An 18,134-nucleotide genomic window follows, 5' to 3' on the forward strand; every position below is an offset into this window, starting at 1 on the left:
TACCAAGGGTTGAAAAGTCAAAACAACATTTAATTGATGCCTGGATGTTATATGTGTGATTCAGGAACACTTTCCAAAATGTTAGAATTTGCTGTACTAAAACGAAATTTTCTCTAGGCATTTTGTTTACCATTTTATTTTTACTCATTGTTCACTTACTTTGCACTCCTCACAAGCACTATGCATCTGCATATACATTTTACCTTTTGGAACACTTGCTTTGTTAATGCTGTTTACCACTGATGTTATCCATAGTCCATTCTTTGTGGACCATTACTAACATGTGTGGAGTGTATTTTCATGGATTGTACAGGAAGAAGACCTTCTTCTGGCCTATTTCTCAATCGTAAATAATTCCTCTAAACAAACATCCGACAGAATCGATTTTCGATTACAACTGTACCAAAAAGTGACGGGAGCACTGCTAAGAAATTTTCCAGATACAGACTGCTGCCTGGGGGATATTCTAAGGAGAAGAATCTGCAGTTAGAAGTATCTATCAGAAGTAACTGACAAGAGGTGTTAGCATTACATAAAACCTCACAACAAGTCTTAAAAAAACAAAGGTAAACCTATAGATGGGCTTGGTCAGTGACAAGACCGAAAATAGCAACTGCAGCACAGACTTGTACAAAAAGCAACAAATGTACCATCATACTGTTACAGACAAAATGGAAATTAGATATACATAAGAGAAAATTCAACCATATACAGCCTCCAGTGAGGCTCCGTATATTTCAGAGAAGAGAAAACAATGACTTCCCATGAGGGGTTGGGTATAAATAAACCCTAAAAGAGGATCAAAGCTAAATATTTCAAAATTTCAGAATATAAGCAGGGATGCTTGTGTTCAGGAATATGCGCTCTCCACAGAATATGTAACGACTATTATAAGGAATAGAGACATTGTGCTAATGTCTATACCTCCTCTTAGAGTGCAATGTATTGCATGTGCTAGTAAATGTGCCTTACCACGGATGGGTTTTCCTTCTGTATGGACACTGGAAGGCTCAGCCAGGTATACGGAATAGTGTCCTTTTTTTCGCATTTTTCACAGGTGATGGAATGGACCACTTGTATGTTGAACAGCTAAAAATGTAAATAAAATTATTTCTTTTTCAAGTGCGATGAAAGATGACAATATCTGAAACTGCCTCACCACGTTACACATTTATCTTAAAGCTGTGAGGCATGGCATAACTTTCCATTCCACTCTACTTGCAGATTAGAGGCACAGTAAATTCACTTCACATTAGAAACATATTTTCCAGATAAAAAAATTTCAAATATAATTCTACCTACCAGCTGAGATACTCCATATCACTTCAAGTCCGGGCACCTTACAAATATATGTTTTTTTGCATCTATTACTACAGCATCACCTCATTTTATAAATTCCTCTCAGTTAAAAAGTAATTCATAACTTTACCCCGCACTGCTACTGCCAGATGCTGAACACCTGTCTGTCATCTACAAGGTTATAATTCTGATGCACATAATTAATTTAGTCTCTATAGCTGGATACAAATGATTGACCAAAATGTGAAATAGCACATAAACGATGCGACTGAGTCTTGTGTTCCAAGAAATGGGCTGTGTGTTTCGCTGTATTTGTTTACAACAGATGATACTTGTTTTCACCTTAAGAGTGATAATTCAGTCAGATTTGAATCAGTAGGGACATTCTACCATATACATATATATAAATTTCTTACTACTGCAACTGGTGAATTTCCGAAGTTGTCAGTGGGAGCAAAGTTTTAAATCAAACTCAGTTTTTTTTTCTGTAGAACTACAATTCCCATAAGTACCACAAGGTGAGTCGATCTTGGCGGGTAGTATGTTTCAGAGAGTGTTTTGATTGTTCAAGATATTTTTATCTTTGGTGTTTTATGTACAAGAATATCACTTAAGTTCCTAATTCTTTACAGACAAACTGTGTTTTTTCTAAATCCTCACAGGCAGTTCTTAGTGATGATTTTTTTCAATCTTCATGGTAAATTCCAAAAGTGCTCATTTATTGTTATTCCTGGCATTCTGAATGATACCCACAGGTGTGAGCTGATTGCCTTTTCTCACAGCAGGCCTGATTCACAAAGGTACATTTATACTTTTGTGTAATTTTATGATTGTTTGCTATTCACAAAGGTATTTTACCAGTAGTATCTATACGACTGCCAATTCTCCGAACATAAAAAGGTGGGACAGTCCTATCTTTTAATGTGCGGAGACTCAGCAGCCGTAAAGATTCTACTCGTAAAATACCCTTTGTGAATAGCAAACAACTGTAAACTTACACAAAAGTATAAGTTTACCTTTGTGAATCAGGCCTTTATGTCTATGTCTACGTAGGAGTCTTGTGTTCCAAGAAATGGGCTGTGTGTTTCGCTGTATTTGTTTACAACAGATGATACTTGTTTTCACCTTAAGAGTGATAATTCAGTCAGATTTGAATCAGTAGGGACATTCTACCATATACATATATATCACTTTCTTACTACTGCAACTGGTGAATTTCCGAAGTTGTCAGTGGGAGCAAAGTTTTAAATCAAACTCAGTTTTTTTTCTGTAGAACTACAATTCCCATAAGTACCACAAGGTGAGTCGATCTTGGCGGGTAGTATGTTTCAGAGAGTGTTTTGATTGTTCAAGATATTTTTATCTTTGGTGTTTTATGTACAAGAATATCACTTAAGTTCCTAATTCTTTACAGACAAACTGTGTTTTTTCTAAATCCTCACAGGCAGTTCTTAGTGATGATTTTTTTCAATCTTCATGGTAAATTCCAAAAGTGCTCATTTATTGTTATTCCTGGCATTCTGAATGATACCCACAGGTGTGAGCTGATTGCCTTTTCTCACAGCAGGCCTGATTCACAAAGGTACATTTATACTTTTGTGTAATTTTATGATTGTTTGCTATTCACAAAGGTATTTTACCAGTAGTATCTATACGACTGCCAATTCTCCGAACATAAAAAGGTGGGACAGTCCTATCTTTTAATGTGCGGAGACTCAGCAGCCGTAAAGATTCTACTCGTAAAATACCCTTTGTGAATAGCAAACAACTGTAAACTTACACAAAAGTATAAGTTTACCTTTGTGAATCAGGCCTTTATGTCTATGTCTACGTAGGAGTCTTGTGTTCCAAGAAATGGGCTGTGTGTTTCGCTGTATTTGTTTACAACAGATGATACTTGTTTTCACCTTAAGAGTGATAATTCAGTCAGATTTGAATCAGTAGGGACATTCTACCATATACATATATATCACTTTCTTACTACTGCAACTGGTGAATTTCCGAAGTTGTCAGTGGGAGCAAAGTTTTAAATCAAACTCAGTTTTTTTTCTGTAGAACTACAATTCCCATAAGTACCACAAGGTGAGTCGATCTTGGCGGGTAGTATGTTTCAGAGAGTGTTTTGATTGTTCAAGATATTTTTATCTTTGGTGTTTTATGTACAAGAATATCACTTAAGTTCCTAATTCTTTACAGACAAACTGTGTTTTTTCTAAATCCTCACAGGCAGTTCTTAGTGATGATTTTTTTCAATCTTCATGGTAAATTCCAAAAGTGCTCATTTATTGTTATTCCTGGCATTCTGAATGATACCCACAGGTGTGAGCTGATTGCCTTTTCTCACAGCAGGCCTGATTCACAAAGGTACATTTATACTTTTGTGTAATTTTATGATTGTTTGCTATTCACAAAGGTATTTTACCAGTAGTATCTATACGACTGCCAATTCTCCGAACATAAAAAGGTGGGACAGTCCTATCTTTTAATGTGCGGAGACTCAGCAGCCGTAAAGATTCTACTCGTAAAATACCCTTTGTGAATAGCAAACAACTGTAAACTTACACAAAAGTATAAGTTTACCTTTGTGAATCAGGCCTTTATGTCTATGTCTACGTAGGAGTATTTAGAGAGCGCACTGTAACTCCAGGAAGTGTCCTGGCGCAAAAAAAAGCAGAGGGTAGCAGCGGGGGAAGGAGAGATTATGGGCATGAGTAGAGCCAAGTTTTCTGGGTTTTTTTTGGAACAGAAGCGTAGATTCAATGTTTCTCAGATGGAGGGGCATTTTGTTCCAGAGGGAAGGTCCAAGGCAGGAGAGAGCCTTGCCCCCTGTCCTAGACTTTTTAATACAAGGGATTTCAGCTAGCAGCAGGTTAGAGAAATTGATATTTCTTCGTGGGGCATAAATTTAAATCTTGCGTTTAAGATACCCTGGTCCTGTACCATATAGGGCTTTTTGGGTAACGAGCAGAGTCTTAAAGATTACCCTATTGCTTACTGGGAGCCAGTGGAGGCTCCTCAGAAGGTCGGACACATGTGCATTCTGGGGGAGCTCAAGGACGGTACGGGCTGCTGCATATTGGACAAGCTGAAACCTGTCCAGCAAATAACTAGGCATGCCCAGCTAGAGGCCATTCCAGTAGTCCAGCCGAGATATAATCAAGGCTTGAATCACCTGTTATCTAGCAGCTCTAGACAAAAAGAATAACAATTTCCACAGAAGACACAACAGCGCAAAACAGGTGCCTACTACTGCGTTAACTTGGGCACGGAATAACAACTGGTGTGTAGTGTCCTCACCAGGTGGTTTAGCTCAGTGTTGGCATCCAACCATATACAGTGAATGCATAATTTTGCATTTGGAATGACTGTTTTGGGACTTTTTTGTGATATCCACTTAAAATACACTATCCATCATTACTAACTTCTCTAAACCCCTACCCCTTGCACTTCTGTTTTACAGGTTATTTCCGATGATGGTGCGTAAGCCCACCCGTAGACTGTTTATTTATTAGTTAGTACTTTGACTGTCTATGACTAATACTCGCTTTCACTCAATACTCACATGGTCATTTGTCCCACTATTATTTTTTGCTGATTAGTTTAATGCACAGGAGCACCCAAGAATTAAATTGTGCTCAAACGATGGTATTTACTGGTCTAATAGTTCCCGTTAGTGTAGGTACCACAAGGCTATTGTCATATGCAACACACTTTGCATTCATTGAATCTCTTTTTACATGGGTTATTTTATGATCTTACATTCAGTTATCAAGATGACAAGTGTATACATTTGGAATGGGACTATATGTTTTTACTCAAATTATGTTTGATTTCAGATTTTTTTCATGAATGTAAGATGTATTGACCTGGATGAAGGGCAGTACATCCGAAATACATTGGGAACTTCATGAATACATTCAAAGGCCAAGATGATCCGTTGTTTTCCTCATATAGAATACAGAAACATTAATACTCTTGGAACATAATTCCTTAACAGAGTGTGAAACAAACAGGAAGATTAGAGACATTTCCTTTTGATAATTGAAACTGAAGCAGAAAACTATTATTTTACAAGGCTTTACCTTTACTACACAGCAGGGCTGGCTTTATTGCCGGTGGCGCCCAGTGCGACAATATCTTTTGGCACCTCAACCACATGACCTCCTCCTCGGATTCCATCACTACCACACGGGCAGAAGGGCCAGTCACCTCTCCATGGCCCTCTATCACATACATTTTATTATTTTTAAAGCACTGGTAAGGGCTGGTTTTACTATTCCACTCAGCTATTCACATAAAAAACAGAGCTGTTCTTTGCAGCAGGCATAGTAACCCTCTGCATTACATTTATGGTGAGTCAAAACTGCCACTAGATCTCTCCCTCTAGCAGGTAGATTAATCACACATTATTATGAAATTTGTATTGCTGTCTGAAAGCAGGAGAAACAAGGAACTCTGCAGCAGGTGTTTTTAAATTGTATGTCATTGCTAAACACAGCACCCCCTTCCAGGTCAGCTCCCATGCGGCCGCACTGCCCTAAAGCCAGCCCTGCTACACAGTAAGACTTGGGATTATATTGTCGGAGACATATAATTTTATTTTATATTGTTTTAAGGCCCAAGGACAGAAGGCCGGCCTGATGGGCACATTTTCAAAAACACAACTTTTTGATGAAAGGATTACCCACCAGGAGTGCTGTAAGAACTATTCATAATACACTTTTAAGAAGTTGACTGACTGAAGTAAGAAGCATTTGGAACCTACAAACAAATGAATGCCATCAAAGATTGCTTACGGATGTTGTAGACCAAAAGCAAATAAGGTAGATCCCAGGTATGGTAAGGTTCATGTCAGCACATCTATAATTGGAAAATTGGGTCAAACTGACACAACATACTGAATTATTTAATGAACAAATGAATGCGAGTGGCCACACCTAAAGAATAGGTCAAAAAAATCATGGACAACCATGAACCTCAAGCACAAACCAGCTAATCATGCAAGGGAAGCAGCCAGAAGGATTAGGGAGAAAGAAACCAAAAATATTTTTGGCCTAGATTTACAAAGGTTTTGTATGGCAGTTGCATCACACAGCTCAATGCCAAATCCTTTTTGGTGTTAACAAAGCCATGAGAATGTAAATTTGCGTGACTTTGCTGCTCATACAAAGAGGAAATAGTGTCACAGGATAGTTTTTGTGCAGGTACCACTTCTTACACACAAACTATCCTGGCCAATATGGAGACACCCTTGCACTATAGTTGGCGCTAAGCAGCCCACAGTACACCAGCCCATGGAGAGAGCCGAACTGCACCATTTCTTTGAAGATATGGTGCAGATCTGCTCCCTCCAGGTGATGCAAGGCATAGCAGCAACTTTGTAAATATGCCCCCTAAGGTAAAAAAAAAATGGTAATGAAGTTTCTTATATAGCGCGCGTATCACCACAAAGGGTATCTCGGCGCTAGCTTTGGGAACCCGTCCTGGTTTTTCCCTGTGGGATAGCCCAGCTGGGCACCCCTAAGGTGAATGCCAGGCATCCCGCCGCGGGGGCCGTAGTGGAGATTGAGCAAGCTATTGCCCAGAGTTGCAGAGAGTGAACCCCTGATTCAAGTAGGCACCAAAGCGAGAATTATCAGGTCCGTGGACATTTGGGCTCCAAACCCTGCCGCGTCGGGAATTGAACCCTGGTCCTGGGCCGACCTCTACTTCTGGGTCTGCCTCCTCTAACCGGTGAGCCGCACTTCTCACCGGTTAGAGGAGGTAGACTCAGAATAACAGATGGAAACTCAGAATGCTGAAAGGAAAAATATATTTGCTTCAAAATTGACATCATCTGCTTATAAACTTGTGGAAGAAACACTGGAACGCTTTAAGCAGGAGCAGGAACAATATAAAACTATATCTGCATTGCAATTTTGCAAGATTCTATAAATTGCACTGAGTGCCAAGGAACCTTAGCAACAACTCCATTATATCTAAACCTTATGGCACGAGAGATCAACAAAACAAAGTAAACAGTACTTAGTCTACAGCTTCGTCTCAGTACAGGAATTTGAATTGCCCACAATAAATCTGTATTTGAATAATCAAGTGTAATAGACTTAATCCATGGATACAATACAATGCTGGTAAATGTTTTATGGTTTGATTACTGTTCATTAAAAACATAAGCTGGTTAACGCTCTATTTTATTCCTGGAAAATCCCATACTCATGACCAATGCTCCCTAGAATCTCTTCTTTCTGTGTGCTTTTGCACACTTCTCTCGACTGTTTGCAGCATTGAGAGAAGCAATGAGGTGCTAAACGAGTCACCAGGCCTGGGTTCTAGTTCACTGTGGTAAAACTATGTCCATGCATTGGTGCCTGTACCTTCACTGTGTGCCACATGTGCTCTGCAGCGCAGTCTGCAGGAGGCATATGCGAATGTGTTCAGCTTCCAGCAATAAAAAGCTACAAATGCGTTGACTTGGCAGACAATCAGTAATATTTGTTGCTGAGTGGTTCCTGGACTGGAGGTAGACATCACAGGTCAAATGGAGCACAGTTGGAAGCTAACACCTCTTCTTCAGACCCAGGAGCAGGCCATCAGGGGCAACAATCTTAGCTTTTTCTCAGTGTACCAATTGAGACCTTTTAAAAGCTCTATGAATGCTGGGATAATAAAGTACTCTGCCCACCACAGGAGCCTTGACATCCTAGCTAGTATAGTTTCACTAATATTAAAGGAGGGTGCAACATTGATCTCTGCAAATTATTATCATGCTCTAGAAATAGCACATAGTTCAACGCAAATTATGCAGTTGGTGCAAACAGCCTATCCACCGCTTTCACTAAGACTCTAGAACCAATTCTGCATACATCAATCCTGACATGGCTAGTTGCATATATAAAAAAAGCTGGTAAAGGAATATTCAATGCCATTCAATGCAATTAAGCACCAGCCTCACAAATCTTAGGGCACTTTACATCTGCTTTTTTATCTGGACCGGCTCAGTTAATACAAGTGGGTGATGCAGCACTAATAGCAGGACTAATAGTCAAGAAATAAATGTCCAGTAGTCCGAAGAGCTGTTCAAAGGGTGAATCAGAAGATGACGATGCTGGGTTTAGAACAACCAAGAAGCTACCAATGCTATGAAGAAACTGTCATTCACGTGAGCATTTCTAGCTTGCGAATTGCTATCACACAAAAATGCACTAAGAATGTATCACTGAAGAACAGCACCATGAAGAAATGATGGTTTGAAGCACCAAGCTGTGCAGAGCTGAGAGGTCACCGAGCAACTATTTTATGCTGGGAGAGCCACATCCTAAAACATTGACACTTGGGGCAGATTTACCCTGGTAACACACTTTTTTTTGTTGAAATTTACACTTTTGAGTAACTTTACTACTTTTGGCTATTCACAAAATCTGAGTGTACGCTACTGCTACCACAAAATAACTGTAGTTACGCTTGCAGGACACATGGTAAGCCACTGGCACTGAAATACCATGCAACAGAAAATAACGGAGGTATCAAATTAAAATAAAACCCCTTAGAAAATGTTAGATTAAATGATATTATTTACAAAAGTAAAAAATATGAATAAATATAATTTATGTTAAAAAGTATATATAAATAGTACATATTTACTATTTAATCAAATATTTCACTATCCTATTTTGAATGTAATGCAAATGCTACTTACCAGTATGCATCTGTTCTTGGCATGTAGGGCTGCTGACATTCATATCTGTGCATAGATCGCCGCCTAGTGTTGGGTCCGGATGATTGCACATTGTTGTCCTGGAAGAGTCTTCGAAGTATCACGAGATAGGTGGCTCCTCCCCTGGACTACAGTGCGCATGGGCATCGGCTCCATCCCCAGATTGTTTTTAGCCATTGGCAGAGATGGAGTGAAGAATGTGAGTGATGACCATGCCATGAGCATATATATATATGAAGACTGCAGCTGCTACAGGCGCCGGGGAGGAGGGTGGGCGATATGAATGTCAGCAGCCCTACATGCCAAGAACAGATGCATACTGGTAAGTAGCATTTGCAGTTCGAGGCATGTGGGCTGCTGAATTCATATCTGTGCATAGAATACATAGCAGTCCCTCCATTAGCGGCGGCCGCCTGTGCCAGCTGCAGCAGTCTGAAAAAGCGTCTTGAGAACAGCCTGACCAACAGCTGCCTGCTGTTTGGAGTGCACGTCTACACAGTAATGTTTAGTGAAAGTATGTGTGGTAGACCATGTGGCTGCTCTACAAATATCTTCTAAGGGAATGTTACCTAGGAAAGCCATAGAGGCCCCCAACTTCCTGGTGGAGTGGGCTCTCGGTGGGATGGTGAGAGTGCGTTTAGCTTTAGCGTAACAGATCTGAATGCATTTCACAATCCACCTAGCGATCCCAGCTTTGGAGATAGCGTTTCCCTTGTGGTGTGAGGCAAAAGCAACGAAAAGCTGCTTGGTTTTAGCGGAAATCTTTTGTCCTGTCCACATAGTACATCAAGGCTCTTTTAACGTCAAGGGTGTGGAGCATCCGCGCCGCCAGTGTCTCTGGGTTTTGGAAAAACACCGGCAACTCAATTGTCTGGTTCATATGGAAGTGAGACACAACCTTGGGTAAGAATTTAGGGTTAGTGCGGAGCACAACCCTGTTAGCATGTACTTGGAAGAAAGGTTCCTGGATGGTGAGCGCCTGCAACTCGCTAACCCTCCGTAGCGATGTAATTGCTACTAAGAAAGCAACCTTCCAAGTCAGAAACTGAAGCTCACAAGAGTGCAGTGGCTCAAAGGGAGGACCCATCAGTCTTGTAAGAACCACATTGAGGTTCCATTCTGGAGCTGGTGGGGTCCTTGGTGGAATGACTCTCTTGAGTCCTTCCAGAAAAGCCTTGATAGCAGGGACCTTAAAAAGTGACAGGTGTTGCCTATTCTGGAGGTATGCTGCCATAGCAGACAGGTGAATGCGGATGGAAGAGTACGCCAAATTGCATTGATACAAGTCGAACAGGTAACCAATGATGTTTTGAATGGAAGCATCTAGCGGGTCAATATCGTGATTAACACAGTAAATGACAAACCTCTTCCATTTAGCCGCATAACAAGCTCTAGTAGTGGGCTTTCTTGCCTCCCGAATGATGTTCATGCAATCGGGAGGAAGATTGAGGTAGCCAAACTCTAGGACTTCAGGAGCCAGATCGCCAGGTTGAGCTGTTGCGGATCTGGGTGCTGAATGTCGCCATGGCTCTGCGTCAGAAGGCTGGGAGTGAGATGAAGCCTTTGATGCGGTACCACGGAGAGTTCCAGAAACGTGGTGTACCACGGTTGGCGAGCCCACGTTGGAGCAACCAGGATGAGAGTCATCGAGTGCTGCCTGAGCTTGCGTGCCACCAGCGGTATCAGAGGTGCTGGGGGAAAAGCGTATGCAAATCTGCCTGACCAGTTCATCCACATCGCATTGCCCTGTGATTGCGGGTGTGGGAACCTGGCGGCGAAGCTTTGGCATTTTGCGTTCTCCTTTGTGGCGAACAGGTCTATCTCTGGATGACCCCACCTTTGGAAGTACGGTTGGAGTACGGATGGATGTATCTCCCACTCGTGCATTTGATGGCTGTGCCTGCTGAGCAGGTCCGCCATCTGGTTGTCCTTGCCCGGGAGATGCTCCGCCATGAGGAAGATGTTCCTCTGAATGGCCCACTTCCACATGCTCTGAGCCAGATGAGACAGCTGCGGAGAGTGTGTGCCTCCCTGCTTCTGAATGTAGTACATGGCTGTCATGTTGTCCGTCCGGATCAACACGACCTTGTTGCACAGATGTACTTTGAACGCCTTTAAGGCCATGAAGATTGCCATCAGTTCCAACACATTGATGTGCATCTTCCTTTGCTGTAGTGTCCATAGTCCCTGCACCGTGTAGTGGAGTACATGCGCTCCCCATCCCTGGAGAGAAGCGTCCGTTGTCAGGATAATCTGCGGCACAGGCTCTTGGAATGGTCGGCCCTTGCAAAGGTTTTGTGGATTCCACCAATGCAGAGAGTTGTATGCCCGACCGCTCACCAACACTAGGTCTGTCAGTTGCCCATGAGCCTGAGTCCACAGACGTGCCAGGCACTCCTGAAGCGGACGCATATGTAGCCTCGCGTGCGGGACAATGGAGATGCAGGAGGCCATCATGCCTATCAACTGCATGAACACCTTCGCTGGAAGCGAGTGTTGAGGTCTGAATCGTTGGATCAGCGTTTGGATACTGGCGATTCTCACTGAATTTGGCTGCGCAGTGGCTGCCAGAGTGTTTATTGTCGCGCCCAGATACTGTCGTACATGGGCGGGCTGGAGATGGGATTTCGGGTAGTTCAGAGAGAATCCCAGATCGTGCAGGAGATGAATGGTGCGGGACACGTGGTCGGCGCACTGTTGTTCTGTTTTTGCTTGAATGAGCCAGTCGTCCAGGTAAGGATAGACGTGGACGTTCTGGCGTCGCAGATGCGCCGCCACAGTCGCCAGGCACTTCGTAAAGACCCTTGGCGCTGTGGTGACCCCGAACGGCAGAACCCTGAACTGGTAGTGCTGGTCCTGGATCGTGAATCTGAGATACTTCCTGTGGGAAGGATGCAGGGGGATATGAAAGTATGCGTCTTTTAGATCCAACGTAGCCAGGAAGTCCCCCTGTTGAAGCCGAGGGAGTACCTGCTGCAACGTGAGCATATGGAAATGCTCCGAGAGAATGTACCAGTTGAGGGGCCTGAGGTCCAGGATGGGCCGCAGGGAACCGTCCTTTTTGGGGATTAGAAAGTACAGAGAGTAAACTCCTGTACCCCTTTCCTGCAGTGGGACGAGCTCTATTGCGCCTTTTTGCAGCATGACCTGAACTTCCTGCTGCAACAAGAGCAAGTGCTCGCCGGACATAGGACGGCTTCTTGGAGATATGTTCGGTGGAGTGGAGGTAAGTTCCAGACAGTAACCGTACTGGATAAGAGACTTGACCCACCTGTCCGTGGTGATGGATTTCCACGCGGGCAGGAACTGCTGGAGTCTCCCCCCGACCGGTGTTGTGTTGTCGGGGGGCAGTGACAAGGCGTCACTGCTTGTTGGCGGCGGTGGACCTGGAGCTGTTGTTTCCACGTCCCCTTCCTTTGATGTTGTTGCCTCTGTAGCCACCTCTACCCTTGTTGGTGTATGAGGGTTGGGTATTGCCTTTGTAGTACTGGGTGGATTGCGATGCCTGACCCCTTGAGGTGCCTCTGGTATTGGAGCGGCGAAAGGAGCCACCCCGAAACTGCTGAGACTGAAGGGCCCCCATAGACTTAGCAGTGTCTGTATCTTTTTTCATTTTCTCAAGCGTCGCATCCACCTCAGGGCCAAACAAATGGTCAGGATTAACCGTCTGGTTCAGGATGGTCGTTTGTATATCAGGTTTAAACCCTGAAATCCTAAGCCATGCATGCCTTCTGAGCAACACACTAGTGTTGATTGCCCTGGATGCCGTATCAGCCACATCTAGCGCACATTTTATGGAAGCGTTTGTGATGAGCTTTCCCTCTTGAATTAACATCTCCCCTGCCTCCTTGTACTGGTCAGGCAAGTGCTGCAGTAGTGCTTCTAGGGTGTCATAATGAGCCCTATCGTAGCGTGCAAGTAGGGCCTGCGTGTTCGAGATGCGCCAAATGTTAGCTGCCTGTGCAGCAATCCGTTTCCCTGAGGCCTCAAATATTTTCGACTCTTTGTCCGGGGGAGGAGCGTCACCAGTTGTCTGTGAGTTCGCCCTCTTGCGAGCGTTGGAAACAACCAAAGAGTCTAGTGGCAAGTGTCCCTTGATATATGTTGGATCCGAGGGCGCTGCCTTATATTTTTTATCAATGCGTGGATTGATGACACGTGCCCGAGTGGGCTCCTTGAAGACCTCCTGCGCGTGCTTGAGCACTCCCTTGAGCATTGGCAAAGTTTTGATTGACTTTTCGGCCACAGAGAAAGTGTCAAATAAAAAATCCACATCCACAGGATCGGAGTGCAGCTCGACATCGTGGTTAGCCGCAGCTCTCTCGATTAGCGCGTTGAAGGCAGCAGAGTCCTCCGTTGGCGAAGTTTTTGCCGCAAAGAGATGCGGTTCCTGACCCGACTGCGGGTCCTCAGGGTCGCCTCCGGCAGACCAAGGTTCATGTTCCTCCTCCGGATCCGAGTACGCCGGATAGTTGTACTCGACCTCTTCCTCGTCGTCATCCCCCGCGGCAGAGCGAGTTGGGGAACGCGGCAGGTCACTTGGGGACGCTGGCGCCAGAGGCGCTGAAGTACCCGCAGAGTCCCTTTTGTTTTTCAGAGGAATGCGAAAGTGTTCCAGCACGGGCTCCGTGGTGATTTTTCTCTTGAGGAGGGACAGTTTCCCAGTATTGGCGTCGATGATGACTTCACGACGTTCTTCCTCCGCGAGTGGTTGGAGCTGAGGTTTAGACACCACCGGAGACGCTTTGGGCGTCGACACCTCCTTCGAGGGCACCCCAGCCACCTGCTTCGAAGCGAAGGCCTTCGGCGTCGACTTCGGCGGTAGGGTGAAGCGGATAGGCGCTTGTGCCTTGGACGGCTTCAGCGCGGGCTTCGACACCCCAGCTTCAGGGTCGGGAAGCTCCGCGGCCTTTCGAATCCGTTGCAGGGACTCCTGGACCTTCTTCGAAAGGGCTGGAGAGGGAGTGACCGCCTCGCTTGATTTCCCTGATTTGGGAGTGGTGTCGGCGAGAGGCACCGTCTTCGGAGTCGACGCGGTACCGTCCTTGGCTCCGACGGCCGGGGCCGGGGAAGCCAGAGCTTTGGGATCGCCTTGACGCTTCTTCGAAGCCTTCTTCGGGTCGTCGACCGCGACCATCTTCGGCGCCGACGCAGCCGCGTCGGACGACTTTGCCTTCGGCACCGACCCTGATGCCTTTGGGTCGGCCATCTTGGCGGGACTGTCCATGTCGGCCATTTTGGATTTTTTAGGTTTTGACGCCTCCAGAGCCTTCTGTACGGCTTTCACTTTCGGTTTCGAAGCCGGAGCTGTTGAACCCGAAGGCTTCACTTTCGTTTTTGGAACTGTGAGTGGCACCTCCAAAATGTCCGTGGCCGGGCTCGTAGGCAGGGCAGCTGGACTAATAACATGGTCTTGGGTAAGGCCCGAAGGCGATCCCTCGACCTGGGCCGCAGGAAGGGGGTCGACCCCTGTGTCAGTCCGGGGGTGCTCCTCCTCAGAGCTATCCCCCACGGTGGCAATGGCCGTATCGTCGTCCCCTACCTCGTCGTCGGCTTCGTCAAACTCCTTGTCCCCTGCGTCGTAGGCCTCCCCCTCGGACGCAGGGCTAGAGTCCGAAACCTGCTGGACATCGTCGCCTCCGACGTCTTCCTCGAAGATGTTGTCCGGCGGGGGCGCAGACAGTTTGGCCTGGAGTCTCGCAGCCCGACGAATCTTGAGGGTCTTCTTGCACCTGAACTTCGAGCAGGCCATGCACCTGGTCTCGTCGTGGTCCGGCGACAGACAAGTGTTGCACACTGGGTGCACGTCGAGGTGCGAGTATTTCGCGTTGCAAACCGGGCACCGTTTAAACGGAGTCCGTTCCATGTCTGGAGCGTCGTGTAGGCCCGTCCGCGCCGACAGCACGCGGAAGGGCAGCAAGAGTTCGGAGCTGGAGAAAACAGTAAACCCGAACGAAAACGATACCGGCGCCAAGCCTAAAGACCTTTTGGTCTCGAGTTAAGTGAGTTAACAACTATCGGTTCCGACAGAGGGAACCGACACACATCCGAACCCAATGGCGGAAAAAAACAATCTGGGGATGGAGCCGATGCCCATGCGCACTGTAGTCCAGGGGAGGAGCCACCTATCTCGTGATACTTCGAAGACTCTTCCAGGACAACAATGTGCGATCATCCGGACCCAACACTAGGCGGCGATCTATGCACAGATATGAATTCAGCAGCCCACATGCCTCGAACACAATGATTTTATTAAAATAAAACTAAATCCATTTTAATTGACTTTATATGACACTTAAAAATATTAATACAAAATACATTTTTCCTTTAGGTGGAAATGCAATTTCTAATTTAAACTTCCGAAAAATCATTTTATATTTCAATTAATTAAAGATTTATTTTAAAATTAAATCAATAGTGTTGTAGCATTTAAAAAATTTGTTATACGTTTAACATGAATTTACATTAATATAGAAATACTTTTAATATTTGTTTTCTAGCAATATACATTTAAAAAAAAATCCCCATACTTTACAGTGCAGACATCTCTGCCCTGACTAACTTGTGTCAACCGCCATGCTAAAACCACCACTTTCCCAATAGTAGAGAAAAAAAGAAGAGTGAAAAAAGAAAGCAACATGCTGTGTAGCACAAACAAGTCATGACCCGAGTTGAGTGTGTTGGTAAACATAACTGGTGAATTTAGACAACGAAACAATTCAGCCTAAAACTACACTTACCCTGGAGCCATGGGTTCTTTACCAGGAGAAAGAAGACAATGGCAGCATCCTGAAGTCAATGGAAGTGCTGTTGTCCCCAGAAGCATGTAGAGCCCATGGTCTAGGTCAATCTATGCAGCCACTCCACTGAGACAGCGCTGCACACGAGTGAGGAATCACCAGAGCATTACAGTGTCATGGCATGTCAAAGGTGCTCCACCCACTTCCATCCACTTGTGGTCATGGCCATTATTAGCCGCCCTGCCACCCATTGATGGGCCTTGCCACTCAGGATTTTGTTTACTGTGGTGTGACAGGAGTCATACCACTCAGGATGCACATTCCCAGCTGTGATCTCATACTCACCAGCACAGCCTAGCCAATCCTGTCCCCAGGCAGGCACCCCAAAAGCCTCAACCATATGCTCCACCTGAGAGGCAGGCTACAGTGGAATTTAAGGTTTAACTGTAGTATTCAAGTGTCATGGGATTCAAAGATCTACTGCAGAATTTGAGAATCTGCAGTCTGTAATAGCCATACTGAGGACGAGGCCAGGTGGTTGGTTTTCCTCCCTACTGACGAAAGGATGCCTCTGTTTGGTCTCTTCTTCCCCTGTGTTTCAGTGCTTGGCTCAGCTCTTCTCCTGTGTTGTTGCCTCTCCAGTCGAGATTATCCTAAAGTAAGATGTCAAGAACATCTACCCAAAAGTTATTTGTTTGCGGCACATCCTGACATTTCTTCTGTAGATTTATTTACAAGACATTCCTTGCATTCTTGAGCTAGTCGACCTCTCTCAACGTTGTCTTCAGAGGCCTACGGTTACTGATAGCTATGAAGTGTTAGACATTACTTGTTTGGAATGTGCAACTCCTGTTGGGCCCCTGTACTGTCCCCTCGACCCACATACTCCGATTCTGTCACATAATCAAAGTTGAGTTGTAAGAACCCTTTCTTAGGCCTCCATAGAGTTATATGCAAATCCTACGTGAACTTTGTTTCAGACCTGTATATCAAGTTGTGGATTTTGTTTCAGAATTGTATATCGCGTTCTGGAGTATTAACAATTGCTACAAAACGTCAGAATTAGACCAGTCTCATGACGATTCTTTTGGCTCTAGGAAGATGAAGGTATTATACCATTGATATTTAGGATATTTACCATAGTGCATCAGTTACTAGAGTAGATCTTGTGTATGTCTTATTTACTATACTATGTTACCCTTCATGTGGAATCCAATTGAATTAATATTAGTGTGTGTATTTTATGGCGGTACCCGACATCCGTCTATATTATTGGGCGGCGCAGCTGGTTAATATTAACGGGTGAGTATTTGCCCCGCAGGAAGAACCGGCGTTTCGGATAGATCGTATGGCCCTAGGCACGGATACCTATTTAGCGGCTCTCTACTCCAAGGCAAGGCGTCGTCAGCTTTTGCCCCCCCAGACCGCTGTGGTGGTCGAGATATGGAAGTGTGCAATGAAATTGCTTGGTTGGGAGAGGAGGCTCACGGCTCAGACTCCCTTATGGAGGGGCGACTTCCTTAGGGAAGTCGCGCAACTCCGCGACCTACGCCAGTGGAGCCTGATAGGCATAGATCTACTGGGAGATGTCTGGAAGAAGGGGCAGGTGGTGGAATTTGCGGCTCTACAGTCGAAATTCTGTATGGGAAATGTCGAAATGCTCTATTATCAGCAATTCAAACATGCTATATATTCACACTTATCACAGGGGGTTCAGATACCTGAATACGCTCCACTTGAAGATAGGCTGCTGATGGACCCAATGAATGATAAGGCCATATCGCTCACATATAAGAAGCTAATTAACAACATCCCAGATACACTCGGATCACTGCGGGAAAAGTGGGAATCCGACTTGGGCCTGTTAGAGGACGATGATTGGAATGAGGCCCTGCAGTGCCCTAGAGAAGTGGCGATTCGAGCACGATTCTGATTACTGCAGCTCCGCATCCTTAACAGGTCCTACACCCCACGCATGGTGCAATTCAAAATGGGATACGCAACATCCCACTTTTGCTTGAGAGGGTGCGGGGATGAGGGCACATTCTTTCACATCCTTTGGGAATGCCCCAAAATTCATACATATTAGGTTAGACTGAAGGACATAATGGCGGAAGTGGTTGGGGCAGATGTGCCGCTGGAGGCTAGGTGGCACATCCTAGGGGTCACGGGGGAGGTAACATGGCCCAAGGGAGATAAGGTGTGGTTGGCCTTCGCAAGCATGGTGGCAAAGAGGAATATTGCACGTCTCTGGGGGAGTGACTTGGTACCGACAATAGAGGAATGGGAGCGAGACATGGATTGGTGCCAGAGGGCAGAGAAGGTCATCCACAATGGTCGGGGAAGTCCAAAAAAATGGGAAAAGATCTGGCAGGCATGGA

The 18,134-nt window shown here is 45.1% G+C and overlaps 1 protein-coding gene across 2 annotated transcripts in view; it reads right to left on the reverse strand.

Annotated features, from left to right (window-relative positions):
- LOC147683316 (ubiquitin carboxyl-terminal hydrolase 50-like) overlaps positions 1-18,134 on the reverse strand; it is a 429,720-nt gene that overhangs the window by 190,755 nt on the left and 220,831 nt on the right. For both annotated transcript variants that reach the window (XM_086943767.1, XM_086943768.1), the window contains exon 6: positions 973-1,089. In XM_086943767.1, coding sequence (XP_086799893.1) covers positions 973-1,089 — 117 coding nt within the window. The remainder of the gene's footprint in view (positions 1-972; positions 1,090-18,134) is intronic.

This window comes from Lissotriton vulgaris, chromosome 11, assembly GCF_964263255.1.
Source record: "Lissotriton vulgaris chromosome 11, aLisVul1.2, whole genome shotgun sequence".
Taxonomy (NCBI): domain Eukaryota; kingdom Metazoa; phylum Chordata; class Amphibia; order Caudata; family Salamandridae; genus Lissotriton; species Lissotriton vulgaris.